The sequence below is a fragment of the Hemitrygon akajei genome, chromosome 5, assembly GCF_048418815.1.
Source record: "Hemitrygon akajei chromosome 5, sHemAka1.3, whole genome shotgun sequence".
Taxonomy (NCBI): domain Eukaryota; kingdom Metazoa; phylum Chordata; class Chondrichthyes; order Myliobatiformes; family Dasyatidae; genus Hemitrygon; species Hemitrygon akajei.
Genome location: NC_133128.1, coordinates 85,243,857 through 85,270,281, shown reverse-complemented (window position 1 = coordinate 85,270,281; position 26,425 = coordinate 85,243,857). Strand labels below are relative to the sequence as shown.

The 26,425-nt window shown below is 38.2% G+C and overlaps 1 protein-coding gene across 1 annotated transcript in view; it reads left to right on the top strand.

Moving 5' to 3' along the window:
- Positions 1 to 26,425, top strand: part of rb1 (retinoblastoma 1) — a 307,448-nt gene that overhangs the window by 267,547 nt on the left and 13,476 nt on the right. The window contains exons 18-26 of the mRNA XM_073045946.1: positions 1,955 to 2,073; positions 2,234 to 2,403; positions 4,601 to 4,752; positions 6,347 to 6,451; positions 7,717 to 7,830; positions 13,902 to 14,065; positions 23,073 to 23,103; positions 24,572 to 24,714; positions 24,906 to 24,958. Of these exons, the coding sequence (XP_072902047.1) occupies positions 1,955 to 2,073; positions 2,234 to 2,403; positions 4,601 to 4,752; positions 6,347 to 6,451; positions 7,717 to 7,830; positions 13,902 to 14,065; positions 23,073 to 23,103; positions 24,572 to 24,714; positions 24,906 to 24,958 (1,051 nt within the window). The remainder of the gene's footprint in view (positions 1 to 1,954; positions 2,074 to 2,233; positions 2,404 to 4,600; positions 4,753 to 6,346; positions 6,452 to 7,716; positions 7,831 to 13,901; positions 14,066 to 23,072; positions 23,104 to 24,571; positions 24,715 to 24,905; positions 24,959 to 26,425) is intronic.

Genomic DNA, 26,425 nt, shown 5'->3' with positions numbered 1-26,425 from the left:
TTTCTTTGAGCTTCTCATTCTGGGAAAGCGAGAAAATATTGGGTTTAACTTCCTTGCCACTTCTTTATTATCCAGTATGAATTTTTCCTGTCTCAGTCTACACAGGGCCTATATGAATCTTTCCTAATCATTTTGTTTTTGCACATCCATAGAATCTTTTAACATTGCTTTATACTTGAATTGATGGAAACCAGAAGTCAAGAATAAATGGGTCGTTGTCACGTTGGAAAGCTGTGCTCTAGTGCTCTGCATACCAATCCTTCCTCCCACCATCATTCCTATCCCATAGCAGAGTATTCCACACCGTAAAACTCACTGCTAGTCAATTACAGAATTCCTGATGATACTAGGTTGTGCTAGTTAACATATCTGTCAAAGTACTCTTCTGCAATGAACCTCATGGATAAGTCTGTACATGGGATGAATATGGATGACAAACATGGCAACACCAGCTACCCTTTGGCCAAATATCTCACTTCTAAATTTTGTTCATCTCGCCTGGGAAATGCCATGTATAAAGTAATGTTTATAATCACTCTGTAAGTGAAATTTGTTTCTTTAGCTCTTTCACAGAAAGTGTTTGCAGAGCTGTTGGGAAATATCAGGAGATTTTTCTTTTCAAAATGCAGTCACAAGTATAGTGAATTTGGATGGTCACTATCTGTATTGTCCCCTTACTTATGACTTCCGTACTATACAATGAGCAGCTGAGCTAAGTTTACCTCTGCTCTGGGGATGGCTGTAACTATGTGTGTCATCCTTGAATTTTATATTTTTTTCATTTTGCCCATGCATGGTACTTTCCCCTTTTTCTCCGTAAATTTTTGCATCTTTCCATTCTATTGATTTATTTCAATAAATAATAAATGGGATGTGGAATTAAAATGTGTGGCCACACCGGGAGCACCAGACGCAATATACCACTGGCCTTTTATATATTGGCGAGACCCGACACAGACTGGGAGACTGTTTCGTGGAACACCTACACTCGGTCCGCCAGAGAAAGCAGGATCTCCCAGTGGCCGCACATTTTAATTCCACATCCCATTCCCATTCTGATATGTCTATCCATGGCCTCCTCTATTGTCAAAATGAATCCAAACTCAAGTTGGAGGAACAACACCTTATATACCGGCTGGGTAGCCTCCAACCTGATGGCATGAACATTGACTTCTCTAACTTCCGTTAATGCCCCTCCTCCCCTTCTTACCCCATCCCTGACATATTTAGTTGTTTGCCTGTTCTCCATCTCCCTCTGGTGCTCCCCCCACCCCTCCTTTCTTTCTCCTGAGGCCTCCCGTCCCATGATCCTTTCCTTTCTCCAGCTCTGTATCACTTTCACCAATCACCTTTCCAGCTCTTAGCTTCATCCCACCCCCTCCGGTCTACTCCTATCATTTCGCATTTCCCCCTCCCCCCTCTACTTTCAAATCTCTTACTATCTTTCGGTTAGTCCTGACGAAGGGTCTCGGCCCGAAACGTCTCAGCCCGAAACGTCGACATCGCTTCTCCCTATAGATGCTGCCTAGCCTGCTGTGTTCTACCAGCATTTTGTGTGTGTTGTTGTTTGAATTTCCAGCATCTGCAGATTTCCTCGTGTTTGCAGATATACAATCGACTGTTTTTTTCAGTATACTGAAAGATTAGTGCTTTTTCTGTGCTATTTTTCTGATTGTGATTGATCTGCAGATGAATGATTAAGCAAGTCAGAAAAAAGAGAGTATGTTAGCTTCAGTGACAGGAAAGTGTTTTACTGTTGAAGAATCATAGAATACTTTGCTGTTAATTGACTCAATCCAGTTGTGATACTGTTTTTTTATATATAAATGGCTCATCAGTCAAATCCTTCCTTCTCCCTTATTGCCCATTCTCTGTATTACAATATGAAAAGCAATTTTGAAAAACTTACAGATTTGTTTAGATTTTTCCAATACACTTTTTTTGTTACTTTCAGAATTCACCTTTGTTTGACATCCTCAAGCAACAAAAAGAACAGGAAGATCAACCAGATCAGCTCGAACCTACCAGTACGCTCAAACAGCCACTCCAGCACAGCCACACTGCTGCAGATCTGTAAGCATTAGTAGAGACGAGTTGCTGTTTGCTTATGTTTATAGCTAGAGTTTTGTAGTTGAAGTTGTAGACTCACTAATCTAAACTGTTGTTAACATGGATCTATTTTTTCCTTTACTTGAGTTGCCCAGTCATCTCTGGAATCTTTTTTTGTCCACAGTTACCTTTCCCCTGTCAGATCACCGTGGAAGAAAGGGTCTGGTACAGTGCACACAGTTCCCACGCAACACACAAAAGCTGAGACACCATCGTCTGTGCAATCTCAGTCCCAGTCCCAACCTCAGCAGAAGCCTCAGAAATCTACCTCACTCTCTCTCTTTTACAAAAAAGGTAAACTTATGTACAGATATTTTTCTTGTGCTTTTGATAGTGGATTTGTTGGTAATGTTAAGAAAGTAGAAACAAATTAGCCAAAATATTGGTAAATAGACTGGCTACTTTGGTGCTTTGATACGGGAAGCTAAAGATGCATCTCATTTATTACCCATTCCTAAATGTCTGAGAATACGGTAATGAGAAAGTTTTTTTTCTGTGATATACTTGTTTGTTTAAATAGTTTGATACTGTTATAGCTTTTCAGAATCAAGTTTATTATCACTGACAAATGTCATGAATTTTTTTGTTTTGCAGCAGCAGTACAGTGCAATGCACAAAAGTTACTATGTTACAATAAGAAATATATAACAAAAGTAAATAGGTAGTGCAAAAGAAGAGCAAAATAGTGAGGTATTGTTTGTGGACTCTTGCACTATTCAGAAATCTGATGGCAAAGCTGTTCCTAAAATGTTCAGTGTGTGTCTTCAGGCTCTTGTACCTCCTCACTGATGTAGCAATGAGAAGAGGGCATACAGTGGGTTGGTGGGGGTCCTTAAAAATAGCTGCTGCTTTTTTGAGGCATCACCTTTTGAAGATTTCTATGATGGTAGAGTGGCTGGTGCCCAGGAGCTAACTGAGTTAACAACCTCCTGCAGCTTTTTCCAGTCCTGTGCCTCCATACCAGACAGTGATGAAATTCGTTAAAATGCTCGCCACAGAACATCTGTAGAAATTTGCGAGATTCTTTGGTGACATACCATATCTCCTCAACTCCTAATGAAATATAGCTGCTGCCGTGCCTTCTTTTTAATTGCATCAACATGGGCCCAGCGTAGACTTCTAGAGATGTTGACACCCTGAAACTTGAAGCTGTCCACCCTTCAGTGAGGACTGGTGTGTGTTCTCCCGACTTCCCCTTCCTAAAACTATTAATTCTTTGTTCTTACTGACACTGAGTGAAAGGCCGTTGTTGTGACACCACTCAGCCAGAGGATCTATTTTAATCTTGTACGCTTCCTCGTCACAATCTGAGATTGTGCTGACAACATTTGTATCCGGTGAATTTATAGATGTTTGAGCTATGCCTAGCCACACAGTCACTTATTACAAAATATGCTCATGAAAATGATTATTCTGATAGCAGTGGCTTGATAGTATCATGTCATGTTAGCCCGATGTTTCTAAAGTTACTTCCAGTTTTTAAAGTTTTAGCATGCTACTTATCTTGTATCTGAAGTTGATTTTTTATCCTTCATTACTTCTTGCAGTTTTGGATCTGCTTGTGCAATGTAGCACAGATTTAGCATTAACAGCAGTTGCCATTAATAGGAATGAGCATTGTTTTCATCTCCATCTGTAACCCAGGCTGACTAAGCAGTGTATTTAGTTTACTGTACTAAATGGGTTGTAAGTTGGTGGGCAAATAGAATCTACACATTTTACATCAGATGGAGAATTCCAAACAGAGGCAGGAACTGGATTTAAACTATCAGTAGCAACAAGCTCCATGTGATATCTTGAAACAGCTGAAAATGCTGAATGCAGTGAAGGTTTTAGGACTTGACAATACCCCAAGAGTGGCACTAATGACCTGAACTCCTTAACACACCATGCCTTTAGCTGATCCATTCCTGTACAGTTACTCAAGCCGCTGCCTGATAATATGTTTGAGTACATGGATGATGCAGTGGTAGTTCAAATGTTTTAGCTGGCAGTCAACAGACCCAAGTTCAAACCTTAATATGGCAGCTATAGAATTCAAGTTAGAAAAATAACTACAACAGCCAGCACAAGATCAGAGTGGAATCGAGTTATCTCAGTCCTGAGGGACTGTTGAAGAGTAAAGAACTGCATATTCACCAGTGGTGAGCAATAATATCCAGCCACTAGAGTCTGGTCTCTGGCCATTCCAGGTGCCGCTTGTGACTGGATCAAGATCTCACTTTATCAAATCCATGTGATAACTGGTGTTCAAAGGATACTGCATGATAAAAGAAATGACAGGAAGCCAAATTCCACTCCACACAAGAATAACTTAAAACTGTTTTGCTGAATTGAGCAAGGTTTCCCACCGAAACATTTTCAACAAGGTTACTTGTAGGATGCTAAAGCCGTATGAATGTATTATGACAACATTAAAATTGACATCTGATGAGACAAATTATTGAGCTCTAATTCAATATTTTTGTTTCTTGGCATATTATCTGTTTAGTGTACCGACTGGCATATCTTCGATTGAATATGCTTTGCAATCATCTCCATCTACCATCAGAGCATCCTCAGCTGGAAGCTATTATATGGACGTTGTTTCAGCACGCATTAGCAAATGAGCATGAACTTATGAAAGACAGACATTTAGATCAGGTATTGTGCTATTGACGGAACTTGTGGTGTTGGGGGCATTGATTCCATGTCTCTTGGAGTAAGGCATGATTTGGAATTGGTTTATTACTGATCTTCTACTGTCAATATTCTAAATTCCAAATTACAGCCTATTTTTATGTGAAAATCACTGAGTGGGGGTCCATTTTCTCAAAAAAGAAAACTAAGGAGAGCTCCTATGGTCCACTTTGAAATTGCTGTAGTATTTGGCAATGATGCAAAGGGTTATTCAACTACTACACCATTATCAAGCATATTCCTTCCAGCTTGTTTGGTGATCAGGATTAAAAATCCCACCTAATTTTCTTTCTCAGTAATTGGGTCTCTTTTGGGGCTTCTACTAAGGCCTGGTTAAGACTGGCCAGCAGAACCCTACTAAAATTGAACAAGCAGCTTTTTGATCCTTGTAGCTCATATGCTAACCCAAATTATTTTCAACACATTGATAGTTTTCAAAATGTGACCTCACATTAAGACCATGCTAACTGGCACTTTCTCCTGATAGCGATCCTTCCTTTCCTTTCCTAGGTAGATGTTTTGCTAAGAAACTATCTTTACCAATAAGAAGCCTTCCTCAATTTGGCTGTTAAAGATTTCTAAAGTAGAAGGGCAGAGACTGTGAGTGGAAAGTTAAGAATCAAGAGTTTTGAGGGATGGAAAAATTCTAGACCATCTGGAGGGGATTGGATCACCAAGGTAAAGAAGATCCCGCTCCTTAATGGGATTCTGGCATTTCCAGCATTGCTCTCTTATGAAATCCTAAGTAGAAATCCTCACTTCCTTCCAGTTGCTGGGGATTTTGAGGCCCGATGAGCACAGCTGGCTGGTATTATAGCTAGAATGGAGAAAAAGATAATTAAGAACAATTGCTCCAGGTAGTTTATTGATTGACACTTCCACACGCTATTATCTATCATTTTAATCATTAGTTTTGATTAAGATTCATCCAACTTTGAGGACTGACTTCCAAACTTTGAGCAAAATCAATGCCTCCGTTATAAGGTAAAAAGAATATTTTTTCTGATTTCATTATGTTAAAACACGTGGCTATCTATATCAATATGTTTGGTGTCCCCTATAATGTTGCACCAAAACAATGTAGTTTCTGAAAGTTTCTGTTAGGTGTTAATGTAAGGGCGTAAATTTATAGGCACTGGCATTGATATTTGTTTAAACCTCATTGACTTGACGCACTTTCTAAATATAAATATTTCTGTCTATTTTAAGATACTGTGCAATCAGACATGGATATGCAAGAGAATTTAACACATTTGACAGGCAAGTTAGGGACATTGTATACATTCATTAAGCCATAATTGAGGAGGAAGGTGTCCCTGAAGCACCACTACCCCACTCCCACTTGTTTATATAATGTCTTTACAAATTAATGACATATATGCAGACAAAAATGCAAGTTAATGCATTTACTCTGAGTTGTGGCACTGGTTCGTGGCAAGTCCGATATTTTAGACTTTAGGGAGGGAAATGATGAAAAATGGGTATTTTAAGTTTATTTGGAGCTTCTTGCCAATGAATTGTGCTCTGTAAAATAATTAACATAATTGTGTTTTAACAGATAATGATGTGTTCCATGTATGCCATTTGCAAGGTGAAGAACATAGACCTTAGGTTCAAGACTATTGTTACTGCTTATAAGGACTTGCCAAACACAAATCAAGAGGTAACCAATGGACCTTTTGTTGTAACCCTCCTTTGCCTCCTAAACAGTCTAAACTGTAATTCAAGAAAGTCATATTTGTGTTTGTTCCAGTATTTGCCTGGCTCTTGTCAGTCACCCAATTCCTGCTCTCACCCCTTTACAAATGACAAAGAGGAATGCATAGATTAAAGTTATTGGTACAAGGATTAGAGGGGTAATAAGAAACTTGGGATGAATAATGATGGATGTGTCTGGAACCCATTGTTTGAACTGTTTCTAGAGGCAGTAATCCTCGTTGTATTTAAACAGAAGTGTATGTGAGCAATCTCAACCTGAAGGTCTAAAGATCTAGAACACAAAGATGGAAAGATCATTCAGAATAATAGTTATCCAGTCCATAGAGGCTGAATGGTGTCCACTAGAGGCATAAACTTTCCTATGAGCTTTAGCTGATTTAGAAATTCTGTAAGGTATTTCTGAGTTTTTAATAACCCATCCGTTAATTATCACCAGAATTTCCCCTTCACTTCTATATGTACTATTCTAAAAATGCATGTTATTCCACTTCCAAGAACACAAGCAATCAATTACTGCACTTACCTCTGAACCTATGACCTCACTCTCTAAGATGTTAGAAGAAAAACTCAAATATCTACCCATAGTTTTCAAAATTTATATGGATTACTCTGCTGATCTATCTTTGCACCTAATCTTTTAATCTGTTTGGTGGTTTATAACTTGAGAGACATTAGGGGAGAAAATAACTTGCTTCTCACGCTAAGTGTGTGCAAGGTTATCAGTTGCAGGTTTTCAAATATGCACAGAAGTGAAAACAACCAGCAACTGATAATATATTGAGTACACTTAGTAACCAGAAAAGAATTGCTCCTCTATTATTTTCTATGATATTGTGCATTGACTGAAAGTCATGGTCATTTGTTCTTTCTGAAGAAAATATGAAAATGTATTAATGTACTTATCTGATTCTGGTTCGAGTTCAATGGAAAACTTACTCTTTGTGGAATGAGCTGCAAATAGCTAGATTGACTCAGCAAGATTTTTATTAGTTTGGCCTGACCACAGCAGAAATAGAATAGCTAGCATTATAAAGCACCTTAGTCTTTTATTGGATTCCTGTTTCAAAACAATTTCTTTCTTTCAGGAGACATTTTAGTCTAACCTCAAGTATTTATCCTTGCAGATTAGACTGACACATTTGAAAGGTGACACGTTTAGTTAAGCTTTTTCTCTGAGGTAAAAGTTTTTTAAAACATTTTCTTCTTTAGACCTTCAAACATGTGTTGATCAAAGAAGGGCAGTATGATTCCATCATAGGCTTCTACAACCTGGTGTTCATACAGAGGCTGAAAACCAATATTTTACAATATGCTTCAACCCGTGTAAGTAACTATATTATACTTTAACAACAGAAAATGCTAGAAATACTCATCAGGCTAGCAGTGTCTATGAAGGTAGAAGCAAGAGTTAACTTTTCAGGCCAATGTCCAATTAACTCTACTGTGTTGTTTTACACAAAATATACAGATTGTATCAGCTGAGAAGTTAACCATTTTCAATGCTTTACTGATATTTTTAAGTGAATGAAATGACAGCAGAAAACATTTACAGCCTGTACTGACTGGGATAATATTTTATTTGAGATCAATAGTAGAACATTAGAAAGGAAAATGCTGCAGATATCTGAAATCCATAATAAAACCAGAAAATGATGGATATATTCATCAGCTCAGACATCCAAGGATAATGAAACATAACTGACATTTCATATCAATGATGCTTCATCAGAAAATGATAAATGATAGGTTATCATATTGAAACATCTACTTTTTCTGCTTTTTCACAGATGCTATCCGATCTGCTGACAATTTCTAGTAGTTACAGTTTTTATTTTAGATATATATCAAAGCTGTTAAATATAATGCAACATATTTTAGATGACCATTTAAGAATGACTTTAATGTTATTTTATATGTATTGTATTGACATACATAGACTTCACACTATCTACCTTCATGTACATTGTTGATGAAAAAGACATTATGCCTTGTGGGTAATACAGACTTGTGAGAAAGTATAGACTTATGGGTAAAGGAATGAATGGGACTGAGTCATTACAGATCTCCAAATTGTTGCTTCCTGTGTTTCATGTTCTAATTTATCTTTTTTCTTTTCAAATCTTTTTGTTGTTATTATTATTATTATTATTATTATTCAAAAATAGTACAAGTACATCAAAGTAACAACACTTACAATGCCTCAAAAAAGAAGAAATTATCTTAAGGATTGAAAATTTTTGTGAATAAAAAAAACCCTACTAAGCAAGAAAAGTGAGGAAAAAAAAAGAAACCCATTGGAGGTTCAACCCCGGAGCCATGCGTCATACAAAAAGCTTCTAAAAATAAACATCAAACCGCCAATAAGAAAAAAAGATATATCAAAAAAATTTACATTTAGATCTTGGAGGAAATCTATCAATTAACTGAAATGATAATAATGAGCAAATGAGCCCCATCTCTTCTCAAAATCAAACAAAGGTTCAAAGGTTCGACTTCTAATTTTCTCCAAGCTAAGACACAGCATCACTTGAGAGAACCATTGTGACAAAGTAGGAGCTGATATATCCTTCCATTTCAACAAGATGGTCCTCCTAGCTATCAATGTAACAAACACAATAACATGTTGGTCAGACACAGAAATATCATGGATATTTTGAGGAATTATTCCAAAAAGCACAGTCAATTTATTAGGTTGTAAATTGATTCTGAGTGCTTTAGAAATTGTAGTAAAGACTGACTTCCAAAACTGTTTTAATATAGAACATGACCAGAACATATGTGTCAGTGTAGCTATCTCAGTTTTACATCTATCACAATACTTGTCAACATTGGGAAATATTTTAGAAAGTCTGTCCTTCATCAGATGGTAACGATGTACAATTTTAAATTGAATCAGTGAATGACTAGCACAGATCGAAGAAGAGTTAACCAGCTTCAGAATCCGTGTCCAATCCTCCCATATAAAAGTCAAATTGAGTTCCTTCTCCCAATCCTGTTTAATCTTAAGTAAAGGATGCTTATCCCATTGTAATAATAAAGTATAAATTCTTCCAATAGAACCTTTCATCGAGGGGTTCATATTCATAACAAGTATCTAACAAGTCAGCCTCCAATATGTAAGGAAAATTACTTAAATATTTTTGTAAAAATGTGAATATGAGAGAGAATACTTATCGACTAATTGTCCAAAAGACATCAATCTGCCTTCTTTAAATAAATCCAAAAAAGAATTAATACCTTTATTTTTCCAAAGTAAAAAAATTGGATCACTCCAAGAAGGTTTAAAAAAGTAATTACGATAAATTATACTACAAAGTTTAAATTTTTTAAGATTAAAAAAATTGCAGAACTGGAGCCAAATTTGTAAAGAGTGCTTAACCACAGGATATAGGTTTAAATTAGCAACTTCAGCTAATTGTATAGGTAGAGTAACTCCTAATAACGAAGTTAAATAAAACTGTTTCACAGCTCTCAGTTCCAGGTCTACCCAAATTGGCGGATCGTTCCTATCACCCCAATATAACCAAAAGGACATACACTGCAAATTAACAGCCCAATTATACAATCTTAGATTAGGCAAAGCAAGACCTCTGTCCTTTTTCAACTTTTGCAAATGACATTTACCAATTCTTGGTCTTTTATTATCCCAAATAAAAGATAGAATAATAGAATCAATCTGATCAAAAAACTTATTAGTCAAAAAAACAGGAATATTCTGAAATAAATATAAAAATGTTGGTAAAATCATCATTTTAACTACATGAGTACGACCAACAAGTGAAAATGTAAGTGGGCTCCATCTACTAAAGGAATACTTTATAGAGTCCACTAAAGGAGAAAAATTGACTTTATAAAGATCCTTATATTTTTTAGTAATTATAACACCTAAATATCTAAAAGAATCTGTAACTTTAAAAGGAATATTATCATATATAGAGACAGATTCATTTAAAGGAAGTAATTCACTTTTACTAAAATTTATTTTATATCATGAAAAGTCTCCAAATTTGTCAAATAATTTTAGCAAAGCAGGAATAGCTTCTTCAGGCTTAGATATATATACCAATAAATCATCAGCGTAAAGAGAGATCTTGTGCATGGTCTTATTCACAAAAATCCCATGAATATTTTTGGCTTCATGAAGAGCAATAGTAAGGGGTTCTAATATTAAGTTAAATAACAAAGGACTTAATGGACAACCTTGTCTTGTCCCCAGAGATAGCGGAGAAAAAGGAGACCTACAGTTATTAGTGACAACAGTTGCAATAGGAGCTGTATATATCATTTTAATCCAATTATTAAAATTAATACCAAAACCAAATTTTTCTAAAACATTAAATAAATATTTCCATTCAACTTGATCAAATGCTTTTTCAGCATCCAAAAATATAACGCATTGTGGAGTTTTAGAAGAAGGCGAATATATAATGTTAAATAATCTCCGAACATTTGAGAAAGAATAACGACCCTTTATAAAGCCTGTTTGAGCTTTAAAAATAATTTTACCCAAAATACTCTCCAACCGATTAGCCATTATCTTTGAGAGAATCTTAGCATCAACATTCAATAATGAAATAGGTCTGTATGAGGCACAATCAGTAGGATCTTTATCCTTTTTGAGAATTAAAGAAATAGAAGCTTTATAAAAAGAAGAGGGTAAATCACTTTTCACAAAAGAATCTTTAAACATCTCTAACATATACGGAGAAGACGAGGAAATCTGCAGATGCTGGAAATTCAAGCAACACACACAAAATGCTGGTGGAATACAGCAGGCCAGGCAGCATCTATAGGAAGATGTGCTGTCGACGTTTCAGGCTGAGACAATTTTCCAAATTTTTAATAAAATTCTACAGGATAACCATCAAGTCCCGGGGCCTTACCAGATTGCATTGAAAAAATAGCTTTATGAATTTTGGATTCAGTAATTTGGGCATCAAGAGTTTTTTGATCCTCAGCAGAAATTTTAGGAAAAGCAATCTTTTGTAAAATAAAAGCATTCATTTCAGAAGAGTCTACTGGACATTGAGATTTATAAAGTTCAGTATAAAAATCTTGAAAAATCTTATTAATTTCTTCATAATCCCGAGCCAGAGTACCATCTTTTCTACGAATTTTCAAAATTTGCCTCTTGGCTCCAGCCAATTTTAATTGAGATGCAAGTAGTGTATTATTTTTATCTCCAAACATATAAAATTGGCTCTTTAACTTAAGTAGATAACCTTCAATTGGATGAGGTAATAATAGGTTATATTGTGATTGAAGTTCCACCCTTTTTTTAAATAAGTCAATATTAGGGGAAGTCGCATAGATATTGTCTAAATTTTTAATTTGTTTTGAAATTTTATCTAATTCTGCTTTAGTCTGTTTTTTAAGTTTAGCTGAATAAGAAATAATCTGACCACGTAAAAATGCTTTGAATGTATCCCATATAATTAATTTAGACATACCTCCTATATCATTAAAAAGAAAAAAATCTTTTATCTGGCTTTCGATAAAACTGATAAAGTCAGAGTTTTGCAATAAAGTCTGAGACATGCGCCATGGTGGATGGCCGAAAATAACATTGTCAAATTCAAAGGACAAACTCAAAGGCGCATAATCAGATATAGCAATAGCGTCATATTCACAGTTTTTAAACGTTAGGCAAAAGATGGGCATCAACTATAATATAATCAATCCTCGAGTATTTTTTATAAACGTGAAAAAAAAAGAATATTCTCTGTTATCAGGGTGTAAATGCCTCCATAATTCAATCAACCCAAAATCGGTAAAAAAAGGAGTTAATAACTGATGCAGAACGATTTGGAAGTCGCTGATTAGTTGAGCTTTTGTCAATCATAGGATTTAAACAACAGTTAAAATCCCCACCCATTATCAACATATACGCATTTAAATCTGGCAGTAAAGCAAATATTTTTTTTTAAAAAGGATCATCTAAATTAGGACCATACAAATTAACCAAAACAACCTTTCTATTACAAATCACTCCTTTAACAATTAAAAATCTACCATTAGAATCTGATTCAATATCCTCGAGTAAATATATTAGATTTAATAAAGATAGACACCCCCTTGATTTGCTCTGAGAAGGAGCATGGAGCTGTATTCCATTCCACCAGCGAAAAAATCTATTTTGATCTCCCGCCCTGATATGCGTCTACTGAGCAAAAATTATATCAGGTTGGAATCGATTAATAATTTTAAAAGTCTTGTTTCGTTTAATAGGATGATTCCAACCACATACATCCCAACTTATTACATTAATCCGTTTAACTGCCATACTATAATTTTATTCCAATATACTTTATACATGTGCAGAACACATACCAATACGGGATTATCAAAGATGGCGGTGATGAAGAATACAGCCATATAGAAAACATGCATGCTCCAGAACCACCCAATGGGAAAAATCTCCTAACTCTAAACCCACCCACCCTCCCAAAAGCCTGAAAAAAAGGCAAGTGAACTAAGATAGATGCGAAGCCATAGGCCGCTCTGTCAGTCTCGTCTCTCCCTCCTCCCATCCAGTACACCAAAAAAAATGACCTTGCAAGAAAGACAGTAACATCTCAACAAAGGAGAGTATTTATATTCCATCATGTATTAAACAAAAGAAGAACCAAAATAATATCTCATAGAGAGAGAAACCAGTGCCATCTTAAGTTTAGCTTTAAATCCCTAAGAAAACTTTAAATTTGGTTATAGGACGTTATAATAAAACAAATAAAAAAGGTTAATAGTATATTTAACCAAACTAAATTTACAAAAATATTAAGTAATAATATCATAGTAACTAAACCCTCCCAGATATATATATAAAAAGAAACCCTATTGGTAAGAAAACAAACTACCAGTTAGTAAGTTAAGAAACAACAACAAAAAATCAAACCAAATATTAGATAAAAGGAACAAATCCTTTTATCCTCTTTTCTCAGTCAAATATGTAATTAACCATTTAAACAGTCAAACTTGAACTGTAAATCTTCTTTCCAAAAAAAAATCCAACAGGATGTAATGATGAGCAGGTTTTCTTATCTTCTTTTATTAATCTGTCAATGAAATATCCAAATAGCCTTCATATATCTTCTTTTCAAAATGTAAGTAATATACAGATAATCAAACAGCTTTTCAGATAGTTCATTCATTAGTAGCGTCAGTGGTGGTGACAGGTATAGCCTGGACAAAATCCAACGCAACTTTTGGGTCAAAGAAAGTATGTGGGGAAGAATTAGGAGGAAAAACTTTCATTTTTGTCGGGTATCTCAAAGAGGGAAATAGTTCCTTATCATATGCTTGTTTCATTACCAAAGCAAATCTTGCTCTTTGTTTCATTAATTGTTCTAATTTATTTTGGCTGCTTGTTTTTTTTAAATATCTCTTTCAAATAGCCACCAACGCTCTCCCCAATTCCTCATGTTCCTCGAAGTTCATTTGGTTTTCCAACTTCTCCATTGCGTGTACCTGGTGGGAACAACATTTATGTCTCTCCACTGAAGAGTCCATATAAATCTGACGGATTGCTGTCCCCCACAAAAATGACCCCAAGAACACGGTGAGGATATTTGGAGTTTTCAAGTTGTGTAATATGAGTTGCAGCTTGCATTGTCTTTGTTTCTGATCCAGTAATGTGGTGGAGATGCTATACCTGTCTTTTCATTGCCATCTAAACAATTTCTCTTTTCAGTTCCTCCCACATTCTCCAAACCAAAGTTGTAGCCATGGACCCATGGGCTCTAGTTATTTCTGCCTTTTTGTCAGTTACATAGAACAGTCCGTGTTTCAAGCCTACTCTAGTTATATTCCCCTATTCTTTCACCTCGACATTGATTACTGCGTAGATGTTGCTTCCTGCACCCAATTGTCAATTTCATCAACTTTGCCTCCAACTTCCATCCTACCCTCAAATTTACTTTGTCAGTCTCTGACTCCTCTCTACCCTTTCTCAATCACTGTTTATCATCTCTGGAGAAAGAACATTTACAGAGATCTTTTACAAACCTACCAACTCTTACAGCTATCTTAACTATACCTCTTCCCACTGAATCACTTGTAAAAAATTTTTATTCCCTTATCTCAGTTCCTCTATCCCCAGCACATCTGTTCTCAGGATGAAGCTTTCCATTCTAGAACATCTGAACTGTTATCTTTTTACAAAGGACAGGTATTCCTTACCACCGTTGTCAATGCTACTTTTACCATATCTCCTCTATTTTCCATACTTCTTCCTTTATCCCATCCTCCTGCCATCACAACAGGATGTGATGTCCTTATCTACCATCCAATGATCTTCCATATCCAGCACATCATTCTCCATAACCTTTGTCATCTCTAACAGGATCCCAGCACCAAGCACACATTCTGCCCCTGCCCCTGCTTTCCATAGAGAACATTCTCAAAGTGACTCCCTTGTCCACTTGTCCCTCCTCAGTGATCTCCCTTGTGGCACATATCCCGGCAAGCGTGACAAATGCTACGTCTGCTCCACAACTTCTCCCTCACCAAACATTCTGTTCAGGTGAAGTGACACTTGTTGGGATCATCTATTTTATCTGATGCTCTCTGTACAGCTTCCCCTACATTGGTGAGACGCAACACAGATTGGAGGACCACTTCTTCGAGAAGCTTCACTCTGTCCGCCACAAAAGGCAGAATCTCGTGTTTTGCATTTTAATTCAACCTTCCATTCCTATTCTGAATTGTCAGAACATGGCCTCCTCTATGGCCATGATGAGGCCAAACTCAGTTGGAGGACCAACACCTCATATTCCATCTGGGTAGTCTCCAACCTGATGGTATGAACATCAATTTCTCTAACTTTGAGTAATCACTACCCCTTCCCTCGACTCTCGTTTACTATTTCCCTTTCAAATTCCCCTCTCTCCCCTTCTCTTCTTCTCGCCTGCCCATCTGGTTCCACACCACCTTTCCTTTCTTCTGTGGTCCACTATCCTCTCCTATGTTCAACCCTTTGCCTCTTCCACTTATCACCTCCCAGCTTTTTACTTCATCTTCCCTCCTCCACCCACCCACCCTCCCCCTCACCTGATCTCACCTATCACCTGTCAGCTTTTATATTATATTGAGAATGCCCCCCTTTTTTTAAATAGATTATTCCATTAACAGATTAAATTTCGAGAAATAAACTGGGATTAGTTCTGAAAAGTTCCAGGGATAAATTGAGGAGTACAATAGATTCTATTTTGCTTTGCTCCTTTTTGCAGAAGCCCTTTAAAGGGTTCAAAAGACTTTGTTGCAGTCTGCTAGTTTACCCTTTTTGAAACTAAATTCTGTAAGAATATCAAGGCTATAGGAATGTGCTCTTCCTTGCTTCTTCTGAAGATGTGGATTTTGTGACTGTCAGCACTGAGGTGTGGGGTTCAGGGCTGCAGTGTGTTGTGGGTGGTGTGTGTAGGTCATTGCACGCACCAGGACAGACCCATTGAAATGAAGTGGCTTTGTGCAGTAAATCTGGCCTCAGGCAGTAGAGCCTGATGTCTGATGGCCTTTTAGTTAACTTCAAATAGATTGATTATTCTAAAATTTAGTTAAGTGGCACCGATTGCTAAAAATTACATGAAGTAAGATAAAGAAAAACACCCATTTTGACTGGTATCTGGCTTGGTGTTTAAGATGTATTTTCAGGGAAGAGCGCACTAGTGAAGGTGGTCACTGTGTACAATATATAGTTGTGTTACTGACAACATTGTGTTGGGAACTTGGTGTGAAATCCTGCCTTCTCTGCTGCTATCCCCCCCTCCTCTCACACTTCCACAGTGGCTTGGTATGAAGAAGCTGCCTGTGAAAACTGGTACTGAACAAGGTGGGGCAAACAGTACTGTTGCTCAGTGCTGAGATTCATGGCTCAGCCATATCCCGTCTAGCATGGTGACTGCAACCACTTGTAACGGCTGAATTTCCACACCACCAATGTACAATAAGGTCCTGCCACCACAAGAAAATTGACTAAGGCAATCACTGGCTTTTAGACTGCACGCCTCACTTACAGGCAGCATCATGGTCTGGTCTGCACCAAGTCCAGCTCCTTCAGTTTTACCACCAACAGGCAACATTGCTGATGGGACAGACCTGCAGTACTTTAAGTTCTTCATGTCCAACAGAATCTTGCAATTGTAAAAAAAATATATTTAAAAATGCAATAACACATTTGGTTGACCCTGTAGAAGCCACTGCGTCTCAGCATGCTGCCATTTACCACAAGTATGGAAACCACTGACCTACCTTCTTTTTGTGTGATTGTACATCTCTCCACAGCACAAAGATTTCTCAACGATAACAATCTGAAAGTAGCTTTCATCACATCCAACAGGTGACCCATGACCTGTCAACACATGGAGCCCTCACTATGCTGGATAGGTTGCAAGCACGAGCCTTGCACCTCAGCAGTGAGTGGCTACTCACCACTTGTTCCTGTCTAGGCAACGCCAACGCTTGCCGGCAGCCTCTTCGTACTGAAACATGGGAAGTTGCTAGCTGCAAAATGCCAGCAAGGGTCAGAGATTCGCATCAGTTTCCTGTAATCAGACTGCAGTTGTCTTTCAGTGTTCAAAGTGGAGAACCAGGAGACCTATAATGAATCAGCTAGCTGAGATGCCAATGCAATTTTTTAAATCAATATACTATAAGCAACCTATTCAAATGAATGGCTACTTACAATGTGAATTCAGCACAGTGGGCAAACAAGAGTGCCATTATCTAAGTTCAGTTTATCTCTGACCATGCTGGTTCATTTTAGTTCTGACACCATTTCTGTAGCCAGGATGGAAACTTTGCAACCTTGAACTACTGTTGTTTCTGTCATTGTTTCTTTTAGCAGTTTAGAATGTATTTCATCTATTTTAAAAGATGAGAAACCCTTTCATCTTTATCCGTTTAACATTTCACACTTGTTTACCTTAGCTATAACGCTGGTATATGTTTCCTCTTCTATGAAGAGAGTCACAAGAGCATTTTAGGAATTTAGTATCCTTTCTGTCTTTTACACTGACAATAAGTCAAGATTAAATGAGATCCACCAATATCATTGCCCCAGTTCATCCACACATCAAAAATGTGCTTAGATTTACTTTTCTATCATCTTTGGAATGCTTGGAGATTCATAGGATGTTCCCAAAATTTTGATTGTTTTTTTTTGTTCTTTATTTCAATCTAATTACTTACTTACCTTTGCAACATCATTTCTTAACTTCTCACATCATCCCCTTTCCCCCATCCAAACCCATCCCCATCAACTGGTCTCACCTGTCACCTGCCAATTTGTACACCTCCTTCCTTTCTAGTCCAATTGAAGGTCCCAGACCAAAATGCTGAACTGTTTATTTCTTTGTTTATAGATGCTGCCTGACCAACAGAGTTCCTCCAGCATTTTGTGTGTGTTGCCGTGTATTTTTTCAACCTATTATTGTTTCTTTAACCCTCTCATTCTCTCAAACAAAGTATTGCTTTACATGAATATTTCACTTTGAGGTGAAGTAAGTACAAATGCTACTGGGCCACAGTCCTTTCATTGCCTTCTCTGTTCTGCAAATGCCATTGCTGTTGTTGCATCCCTGTAATAAATGCTGTTGCTTCTCTACACCTTTTAAATCTGTGACTCAGCAATAATATCCTCCCCCTACCTATTCCTTTTCTAACTCCTATCTCCTCTCCCCTTGACTCTGTCCAATTTTTAGCAGCCCAGGAGAAACCTACTGCATAACTCTGATGTTGTCTCAATGCAGACTGCAGCATATCATTATGTTTTATGAAACAGCTGAAGCAGAAGAGAGTATTAGGTGACAAAACCAGAAGAACTTGAGTGATGGGAATAAAATGGCTAAGACTACCTAAGACTTGACAGTGACTAATCAACATATTTTGCTGAATATATATTTTGGCCACTTAATTTCGGAAGAGGTATGGAGAAATGGATAGATGACCCTAGAATATTAGAATGGGGTCCAAATAAATTTCTCCCTATTCTACGAAGAGGGTAAGCACAGAAGTGCTGAAGTGGGAACACAAAGCACATGATTTTGCAGATGCTGGAAATCTTGAGCAACACACACAAAATGATAGAGGAACTTAGCAAGTCGGGTAGCATCTGTGGAGGGGAATAAATAGATGATGATTTGGGCCCAGACCCTTCATCAGAATTGGAAAGAAAAGGGGTAAGTGGCCAGAATAATAAGTTGGTAGAGGGGCAAGAGTACAAGCTGGCAGGTGAAAGGTAAGGCCGGGGAAGGGGGATGAAGTAAGAAGCTGGGAGGTGATAGGTGGAGGTAAAGGGCTGAAGAAGAAGGGATCTACTAAGGGAGGAAAGTGGACCTTGGGAGAAAAGGGAAGAAGGAGGGGAACCCAAGGGAGGTGATGGGCTGTTACAGAGAAGAAAAAGGATGAGGGGGGATTGCACAGATGGTAGTGTTGCATCATGTTGCTGCCTCGTCCTTTTTGATAGCTGACGTTGCAAGATTGGGAAATGCTGTCACTGCAATTCATTTTGCAGATTGAATACATTGCAACCATTGTAGGATATGTTGTGACAGAGGGAATGAAAGTTTAGTGAGGTGCTTGGAGTGCCCATCAAGTGGACTACTTTCTATTTAATAGTGTTAACTTTCTTGAGAGTTTTTGAGCAAGTGGAGGATATTCTATTCTCCAAATTATGCTCTTACTGGATGGTGGCAATGTCTAAGAGTATCAGGAGATGAGTTACTCACTACAGAAAACCCAGCTTCTGAACTACTCTTAATAGTACACCATCTATAGAGCTGCAATAATTAAGTTGCTGGTCAGTGGTGTCCTCCATCCCGGATATCAATGGCGAAGGATTTAGTAATGCTAATGACATTCATTGTCAAGGTTAGGTGTTTAGACACTCTTGTTTGAGATGGCTATTACTTGGCACTTTCTAGCCCATGACTGATTGTTGTTTAGGTCTTGTTACCTGAAAGCAGTGGCTGCTTCCTTTACTGAGGAGTTGCAAGTGGAATGGAATATTTTGCTAATATCAACAAAATTTGCCACTTCTGACCTATAATGAAATGAAGATTATTGATGAAGCAGCTGAAGGTGGTTGGGTCTAGGAACCTGTCTTGAGGCTGTGATGATCGTCTTCTCAGAACTAGAATTGTCTTTTGTGCAAGAAATGGCTCTTATAGAAGTTATTTTTTTCCCCTTTTGATACCCCAATGCTGGCTTACTGTCAACGAGAGTCACTCTTGGATCAGGGCTGCAGTACGGTTTGGAGTTGAACGATGATAGCAAAAGCCAAAATGAACATAGATTGTTGGTGAGGAAGTACATTTGATTACAAGGTTTTGTCACTCCTGCACATTGTCTCTCAGAAGGGATTTTCTCCATCCTACATGCTTATCTGTCCTATTTTCCTAACGTGAATCAATTCCTGCTCACTTTCATACCAAAATCTACATCTAGCCCTTTCCCTAATCCTATGTTATAAATTGGCTTCATAAACATTTCTTGAAATTCTTGGACACTGAGAAGCAGATCAGGAGGCAGAATTTGGAATGGTACATAAATGAATGAGTTGTGGTCATGAGTGACTTCAACTTCCCTAATATTGATTGGCACCTCCTTAGTGTGAAAGGTTTAGATGGGACAGGATTTGTTAGGTGTGTCCAGGAAGGATTCCTGACATAATATGTGGACAGGCTGACTAGAGAGGCCATACTGGATCTAGTAGTAAGCAGTGAACCTGCAGTTTGGACGCAGTGACCACAACTCAGTGACCTCTACCATAGCCTTGGGCAGGGATAGCAGCAGACAATATGGAAAAATATCTAATTGGGGCAGGGTGAGTTATGGTTCTATTAGGCAAGAACTTGTGAGTGTGAATTCAGACAAGGTGTACTCAGGCAAATGCACAAGGAAAATGTGAAGGCTACATGGGATTCTGTATAGCTTTGTCCCATTGAGGCAGGGAAGGGTAGGGTGAAGGAACCATGGTTGACAAGAGATGTGGTACATCTAGTTAAGAGGAAGAAAGAAGCATACCTGAAGTTTAGGAAGCAAGGATCAGGCAGGGCTACAGAGAGTTGTAACGCAGGCAGGAAAAACCTTAAGAAGGGACTTGGCAGAGCAAGAAGGGGACATGAGAAGGCAATTCAGATTAAGCAAACCCCAAGGCATTCTTATGTATATGAAGCACAAAAAGATGACTAGAGTGAGGGTAGGACCAATCAGGGATAGAAGAAGAAACATGCCTGAAGTCGGAGGAGGTAGGAGAGGTGCTTTGCTTTGGTATTCACCAGTAGGAAGGATCTTGATAAATGTGACGACAGCATAGAACAGGCTAATATGCTGGAATTTGTTGATGTTAGAAAGAGGACGTGCTGGAACTTTTGAGAAAGATTATGATAGATGAGACCCCCAGGGGAAGACAGCATATACCCCAGGTTACCCCAAGGGAAGAGATTGCTATGCCTTTTGCAATGATCTTTGTGTCTTCACTGGCCACAGGATTAGTATACGAAGAATGCAGGGTGGCAAATATTATTCCTTTGTTCAAAAAAGATAATAGGGATAATCCTGGGAATTATAGACCACTGAGTCTTATGTCAGTGGTGAACAAAGTATTGAAGAAGATTACTAGAGACAGGATTTAAGAGCTCACGGAGAAGTATAGGTTGATTAAGAATAGTCAGCATGGCTTGGTAAGGGGTGGGCAATGTTTCACAAGCCTAATTGAATTCTTTGAGGAAGTGACAACACAAATTGATGAAGATAGGCAGATGATATGGTGTATATGGATTCTAGTAAACATCTGACAAGGCTTCCATGGCGGGTTCATTCAGAAGGCCTGGAGGCATGAAATCCATGGAAACTTGTCCTTGTGGATTCAGAATTGGCTAGCCTAGAGAAGGGCGGTAACAGCACAAGCATATTCTACCTGGAGGATCTGTTCTGGGACCCCTGAAGTGACTTCGATGAAGAAATGGAAGGATCAGTTATCAAACACGAAGGATGGTAGTGTTGTCAATAGTGTTGAAGGCTGTTGTAGGTTACAATGGGACATTGATAGGGTGCAGAGCAGGGTTGAGAAGTGGTAGATTGAGTTTGATTTGGAAAAGTGAAGTGATGCACTTTGGAAGGTCAAACATAAAAACAGAGTACAGGGTTAATGATAGGATTCTTAGCAGTATGAAGGAATAGGGAGGTCTTGTAATCCATGTCTATAGATCCCTCAAAGTTGTCATACAAGTTGATAGGGTGATTAAGCAGGCATTTGATAGTCGGGGATTTAGTTTAAGAGTCACAATATAATGTTGCTGCTCTATAAAACTCTGGTTCGATCACACTTGTGTTCAGTTTTGGTCACCTCATTTTAGGAAGCATGTGGAAGATTTAGAAAGGGTGCAGAGATTTATCAGAATGCTGCTTGGATTTGAGAGCATGTCTTATGAGGAAAGGTTGAGCAAGCTAGAGTGTTTATTTTCATAGCGAATGAGTATGAGAGGTGACTTGATGAAGGTGTGTAAGATGATAAGAGGCAAAGATAGAGTGGACAGCCAGCACCTTTTTGTCAGGGCGGAGACAACCAATACAGTACTGTGCAAAAGTCCTAGGCACATATACAGTATGTAGCTAGCATGGCTAAGACTTTTGCATAGTACTGTAGTAATATTATGCATTGCACTGTACTGCTGCCTTCATGATGTATGTGAGTTATGATAAACCTGATTCTGATAGGGCCTTTGCTCTAGCCAGATTTACAAACTTGATCTCCTCTCCACATTGACAAATACAGTACTGTGCATAAGTTTAAGGTAATTGGAGGAAGGTATAGGGGAATGTCAGTGGAAGATGCACAGAGTGGTGAGTGTATGGTGGTAGAAGCTGATACATTAGGTACATTTAAGACAATGGTCCCCAACCTCCGGGCCGTGAAGCATGCAGGGGTTCAGTGGTAATCACCTCTGATGTGGGCCGACGTTTACGTGCCAGGCGGCACCTAATAAATTAGCTTGTCTATTTCGGCTTTTTTCTTAAAGATGTTCCAGCTACTGCTGCACCCTGCATGCTTTGCGGCCTGGTATCGGTCCGCGACCCGGAGGTTGGGGACCACTGATTTAAGATACTCTCAGATAGGTACATGGATGAAAGAATATTGGAGGGCTGTGCAGGAGAGAAGCATTAGAGTTGGTTAAAAGGTCTGCACAACACCATGGGTCAAAGTACAGTGTTGTACTGTTCTATATCCTGTTTGCCCTTCTGTTTTATATGTGCTGTACGTGGCTACAACCTGTAGCAGTCCAAACAGGTTTAGGGTCCTTGTACATAGAACTCTAAATGTCACAGCTTTTTACAGATTTAAGTAAAAGTCTAATAGAATGTTGGCATTTATATTTAGAGAACTGCAAAGTTCCAGCTGTGCAAAGTCGATGACACTTAGTATACCTTTTTTAAATGGCTTGGTATAAATGTCATTTTCCTGTGCCCTCTTTTCAATATTTGTATTTTTAGAACTGTCTGAATACTTCAATAATTTTGTCACAATACTTGTATTTTTATCGCCAGTGATTAACTCTTTGATTTTACAGAATCTTGGTGTCTATTGGTGAACCATTTGGGGTGAGTAATGCTTTGTAAATCTACCTTTTATGTGGACATAGTTTAACTAAAACATTAAAAATCTATGAATTAGTTTTTTAAAAATTTGAATATCTTTAGAATGTTTCTATATGCTAGAGCTCTATGCTTTAGACTTGTTACTGAGCTCAACTATTACTACATAATTATTTTGTTACATCATTCGGACATGATGCATAAGATTTGACTGTGACTCCTTATGATTTCGCATTGGCTATTTAAGTAAACATGCTATATGAATGATTCCTTAAAAGTGTTATAACTGAGGGTGGTAGTGGAGATAAACTACCACTGCCTTTTAATGGTGTTCGCCTCAAATAGCCTCTGACAACAAAGCCCAGCTCCTGGCTTTCAATTGTGTCTTAGCTACTGAGCTCAGTGGAACTGTTTCTACTCACAGGAGAAGCAGCAAAGGCTCTTTACTGGTGTCTTAAAACCAGTTGTTTCAGGCAGATGGGGCTTATCAGCCATGGTTGGCAGTTCATCTAGGAGAAGGAAAACTGATCTCAAACCTCCGCTGCCTTGCGGTTCTACCCACTCATGAAAAAGTCTTCAGGACTAAACCCTGAGGAAAAATCCAGGCCTAGAGTCCCTAAGGTACTCCTATGTTCAGTTCAGTGTTGACTGGCAACTCCTGCGACGCTGCTGGTGCTAAATAGTTCAGTCTCTGCCATTGCTCTGCATTTCATACTGCCCTGGCTAGCATATCACGTAGACAGCTGACCCCGATCAACAGAGGGCCTCATTGTATGAACACTATTTCTAGGTCGACATCCAATGCATTCATAAGCCAGCTTGGTTCTGGCAAAATCGGAATTCCGTTCTGAAGCCTAACTCTGAGCAATATTCAGTAATGATTTGATTCTTTCTTTCTTGTAACAATAATTAGGAAGTGTAATTTTCATTCTAGCAATGAAACACAGTTCAGCTGATGTCTGAGTAAACAATACAAGGCACATCTTTTTAAATGAGAATTGATATTAGATTTGTTATTCTTAAATCTGAGTTTTTCTAATAGCAAAGATGTTAAAGAATATGGGGGAAAATATATATGCTTACAATCAGGTCATCAGTTTCAAGAGGATCAATGGGATATTTCTCTCTGTGTTCCCTGTGACTGATAACAGAGCTGTGTACTGTCAAACACAGAAATAAAATAGATGTTGTCCAGGATAATCAAGAACATGCCAATAAATTGTGTTGTCTATCCCATCTAAACCTGGCTAACCGCACTTGGTTTACATCGCCAATCAAATAATATAGTGGCAGGCATGTAAGGTTTGTCAGGGGATCATTCCTTTGTTTAAAATACATCAAGGAGGCAAAGTTGAACATTCTGTTGAAAGTTTTTTAAATCTGTAGAACTTTGCTCCTCCTCTTAACCACCCATCACCAAAGTGGACTGTGATCAGTTCAGTGATTGTCACCACAACAATGATCATTTTTGCAGACACCAGAAAAATTCCAGAAGATCAACCAGCTGGTCAGTTGCAGCGATCGGCACCTGAAGCGGGCTGGGGACATGGGGAGTGTGCCAAAGCCACTAAAAAGGCTTCGCTTTGATATGGATGAACAGGATGAAGCTGATGGCAGGTAAGCAACAAAGATACCAACACTATTCCATTCACATCCATTAGGAAGCAGCAAGAACAAATTCAATTTCACTTGAATCCAAGGGCAAAACAAAATCACAGGTTATGTCAGCAGAATTGTACCAATGGGATTTATTGGCATTAAGGTAGTTACTCATCTGTGTTTACATTTATTTTCTTTCTGCCTTTTAGCAAACACTTGTCTGGGGAATCGAAATTACTGCAGCAGAAGATTGCTGAAATGAGTAAGTGCTTTTGCTAAATGCCCAAGGCATAAATGTGACTTGATGCTTAGTGTGTGATTGTGAAATTTAATTTCCCATGCTTGGTTGATTAGCATTTTCTGCATGTTCTCAGCCTGTGCAGGTGTGATAATGAAATGACCTGAAGGCCTCCTCACCTCAGAAGCTCTGTGTGGTGCCTACATTTGTATCACATTTCATAGAGAAATAATTTGAAGTCTGCTAAAACTAGCACACCACAATTTATTCAGGAATTTTATATTCTGCAGAAAGAACAAGCACAGTAAACCTTAAACCACAAAATAGTGGATCCCATCAAAACTCAGCCTGACCCTGACTTGAGCCTAAAGACGTGAGATATCTTTTGGTACCCTGTCTGATCCAAATTTGAAAAATAGTCATGTTTTATCCAGCTTAGACTGACACATAGCTCTCAGCTTTGATAATGTTGACTTTTTGAACCTTAACCCTGAGATTCTTACTTTATTTAGAAATACAGCACAGTAACAGACCCTTCTGGTCCAACAAGCCCACACCACCCAATTGCACCCACGTGATGGAAAAAGCCTCTGATTATCCACACGACCAATGCCTCTCATCATCTTGTACACCTCTATCAGGTCACCTCTCATCCTCTGTCACTCCAAGGAGAAAAGGCCGAGTTCACTCAACCTATTCTCATAAGGCATACTCCCCAATCCAGGCAACATCCTTGAAAATCTCCTCTGAACCCTTTCTATGGCTTCCACATCATTCCTGTAGTGAGGTGACCAGAACTGAGCACAGTACTCCAAGTGGGGTCTGACCAGGGTCCTATATAGCTGCAACATTATTGTTGCAATTGCTATTTTATTTCATGATTTTAACTTACTAGTGTTAAAGTACATCTAGAATTTGTACCCTAACTCAGTGCACCGTTTAATCATTTGATCTGTAAGAACCAGTATGCAAGACTAACTTTTCAATGTGGCTTGGTACATGTGACAATAATAAATCAATTGCACTTCCAGTTGTATCTAGCTTCTGGATGAAAAAGGTAACAATATATTCAGTGTAAACACAAAAGTGCTGGAGATACTCAGCAAGTCAGGTCACAGCATTTCCAGCATCTACAGTTTTAGCAATTTCAACAATCCCAGCTCATACTCCACTAGTCAAATGTAATTCTATCAGTAAACCTCTTGTTATTCTTTTTGCCTCTTGTATACATCAGTGCAATTTGGATTACCTCTATGAATAAGTAAGTTTCCCCTGAATTCTTCATTAGATTTTTATAGGAAATTCTGTGTTAATGATTCTAGATTTTGTCTTGCCATGTATAAATATCTTTTTACTCTATGAAACCTCTGCAGAATGTTAAAGATGTATATGAGGAGTTGCCTTAGGCCCTTTTTTCACCGAGAAAAAAACTGTTCTAGTCAGTGCTTTCCTGTAACCACAATGAATGCTCCTCTTGTTTTGTATTTTGGA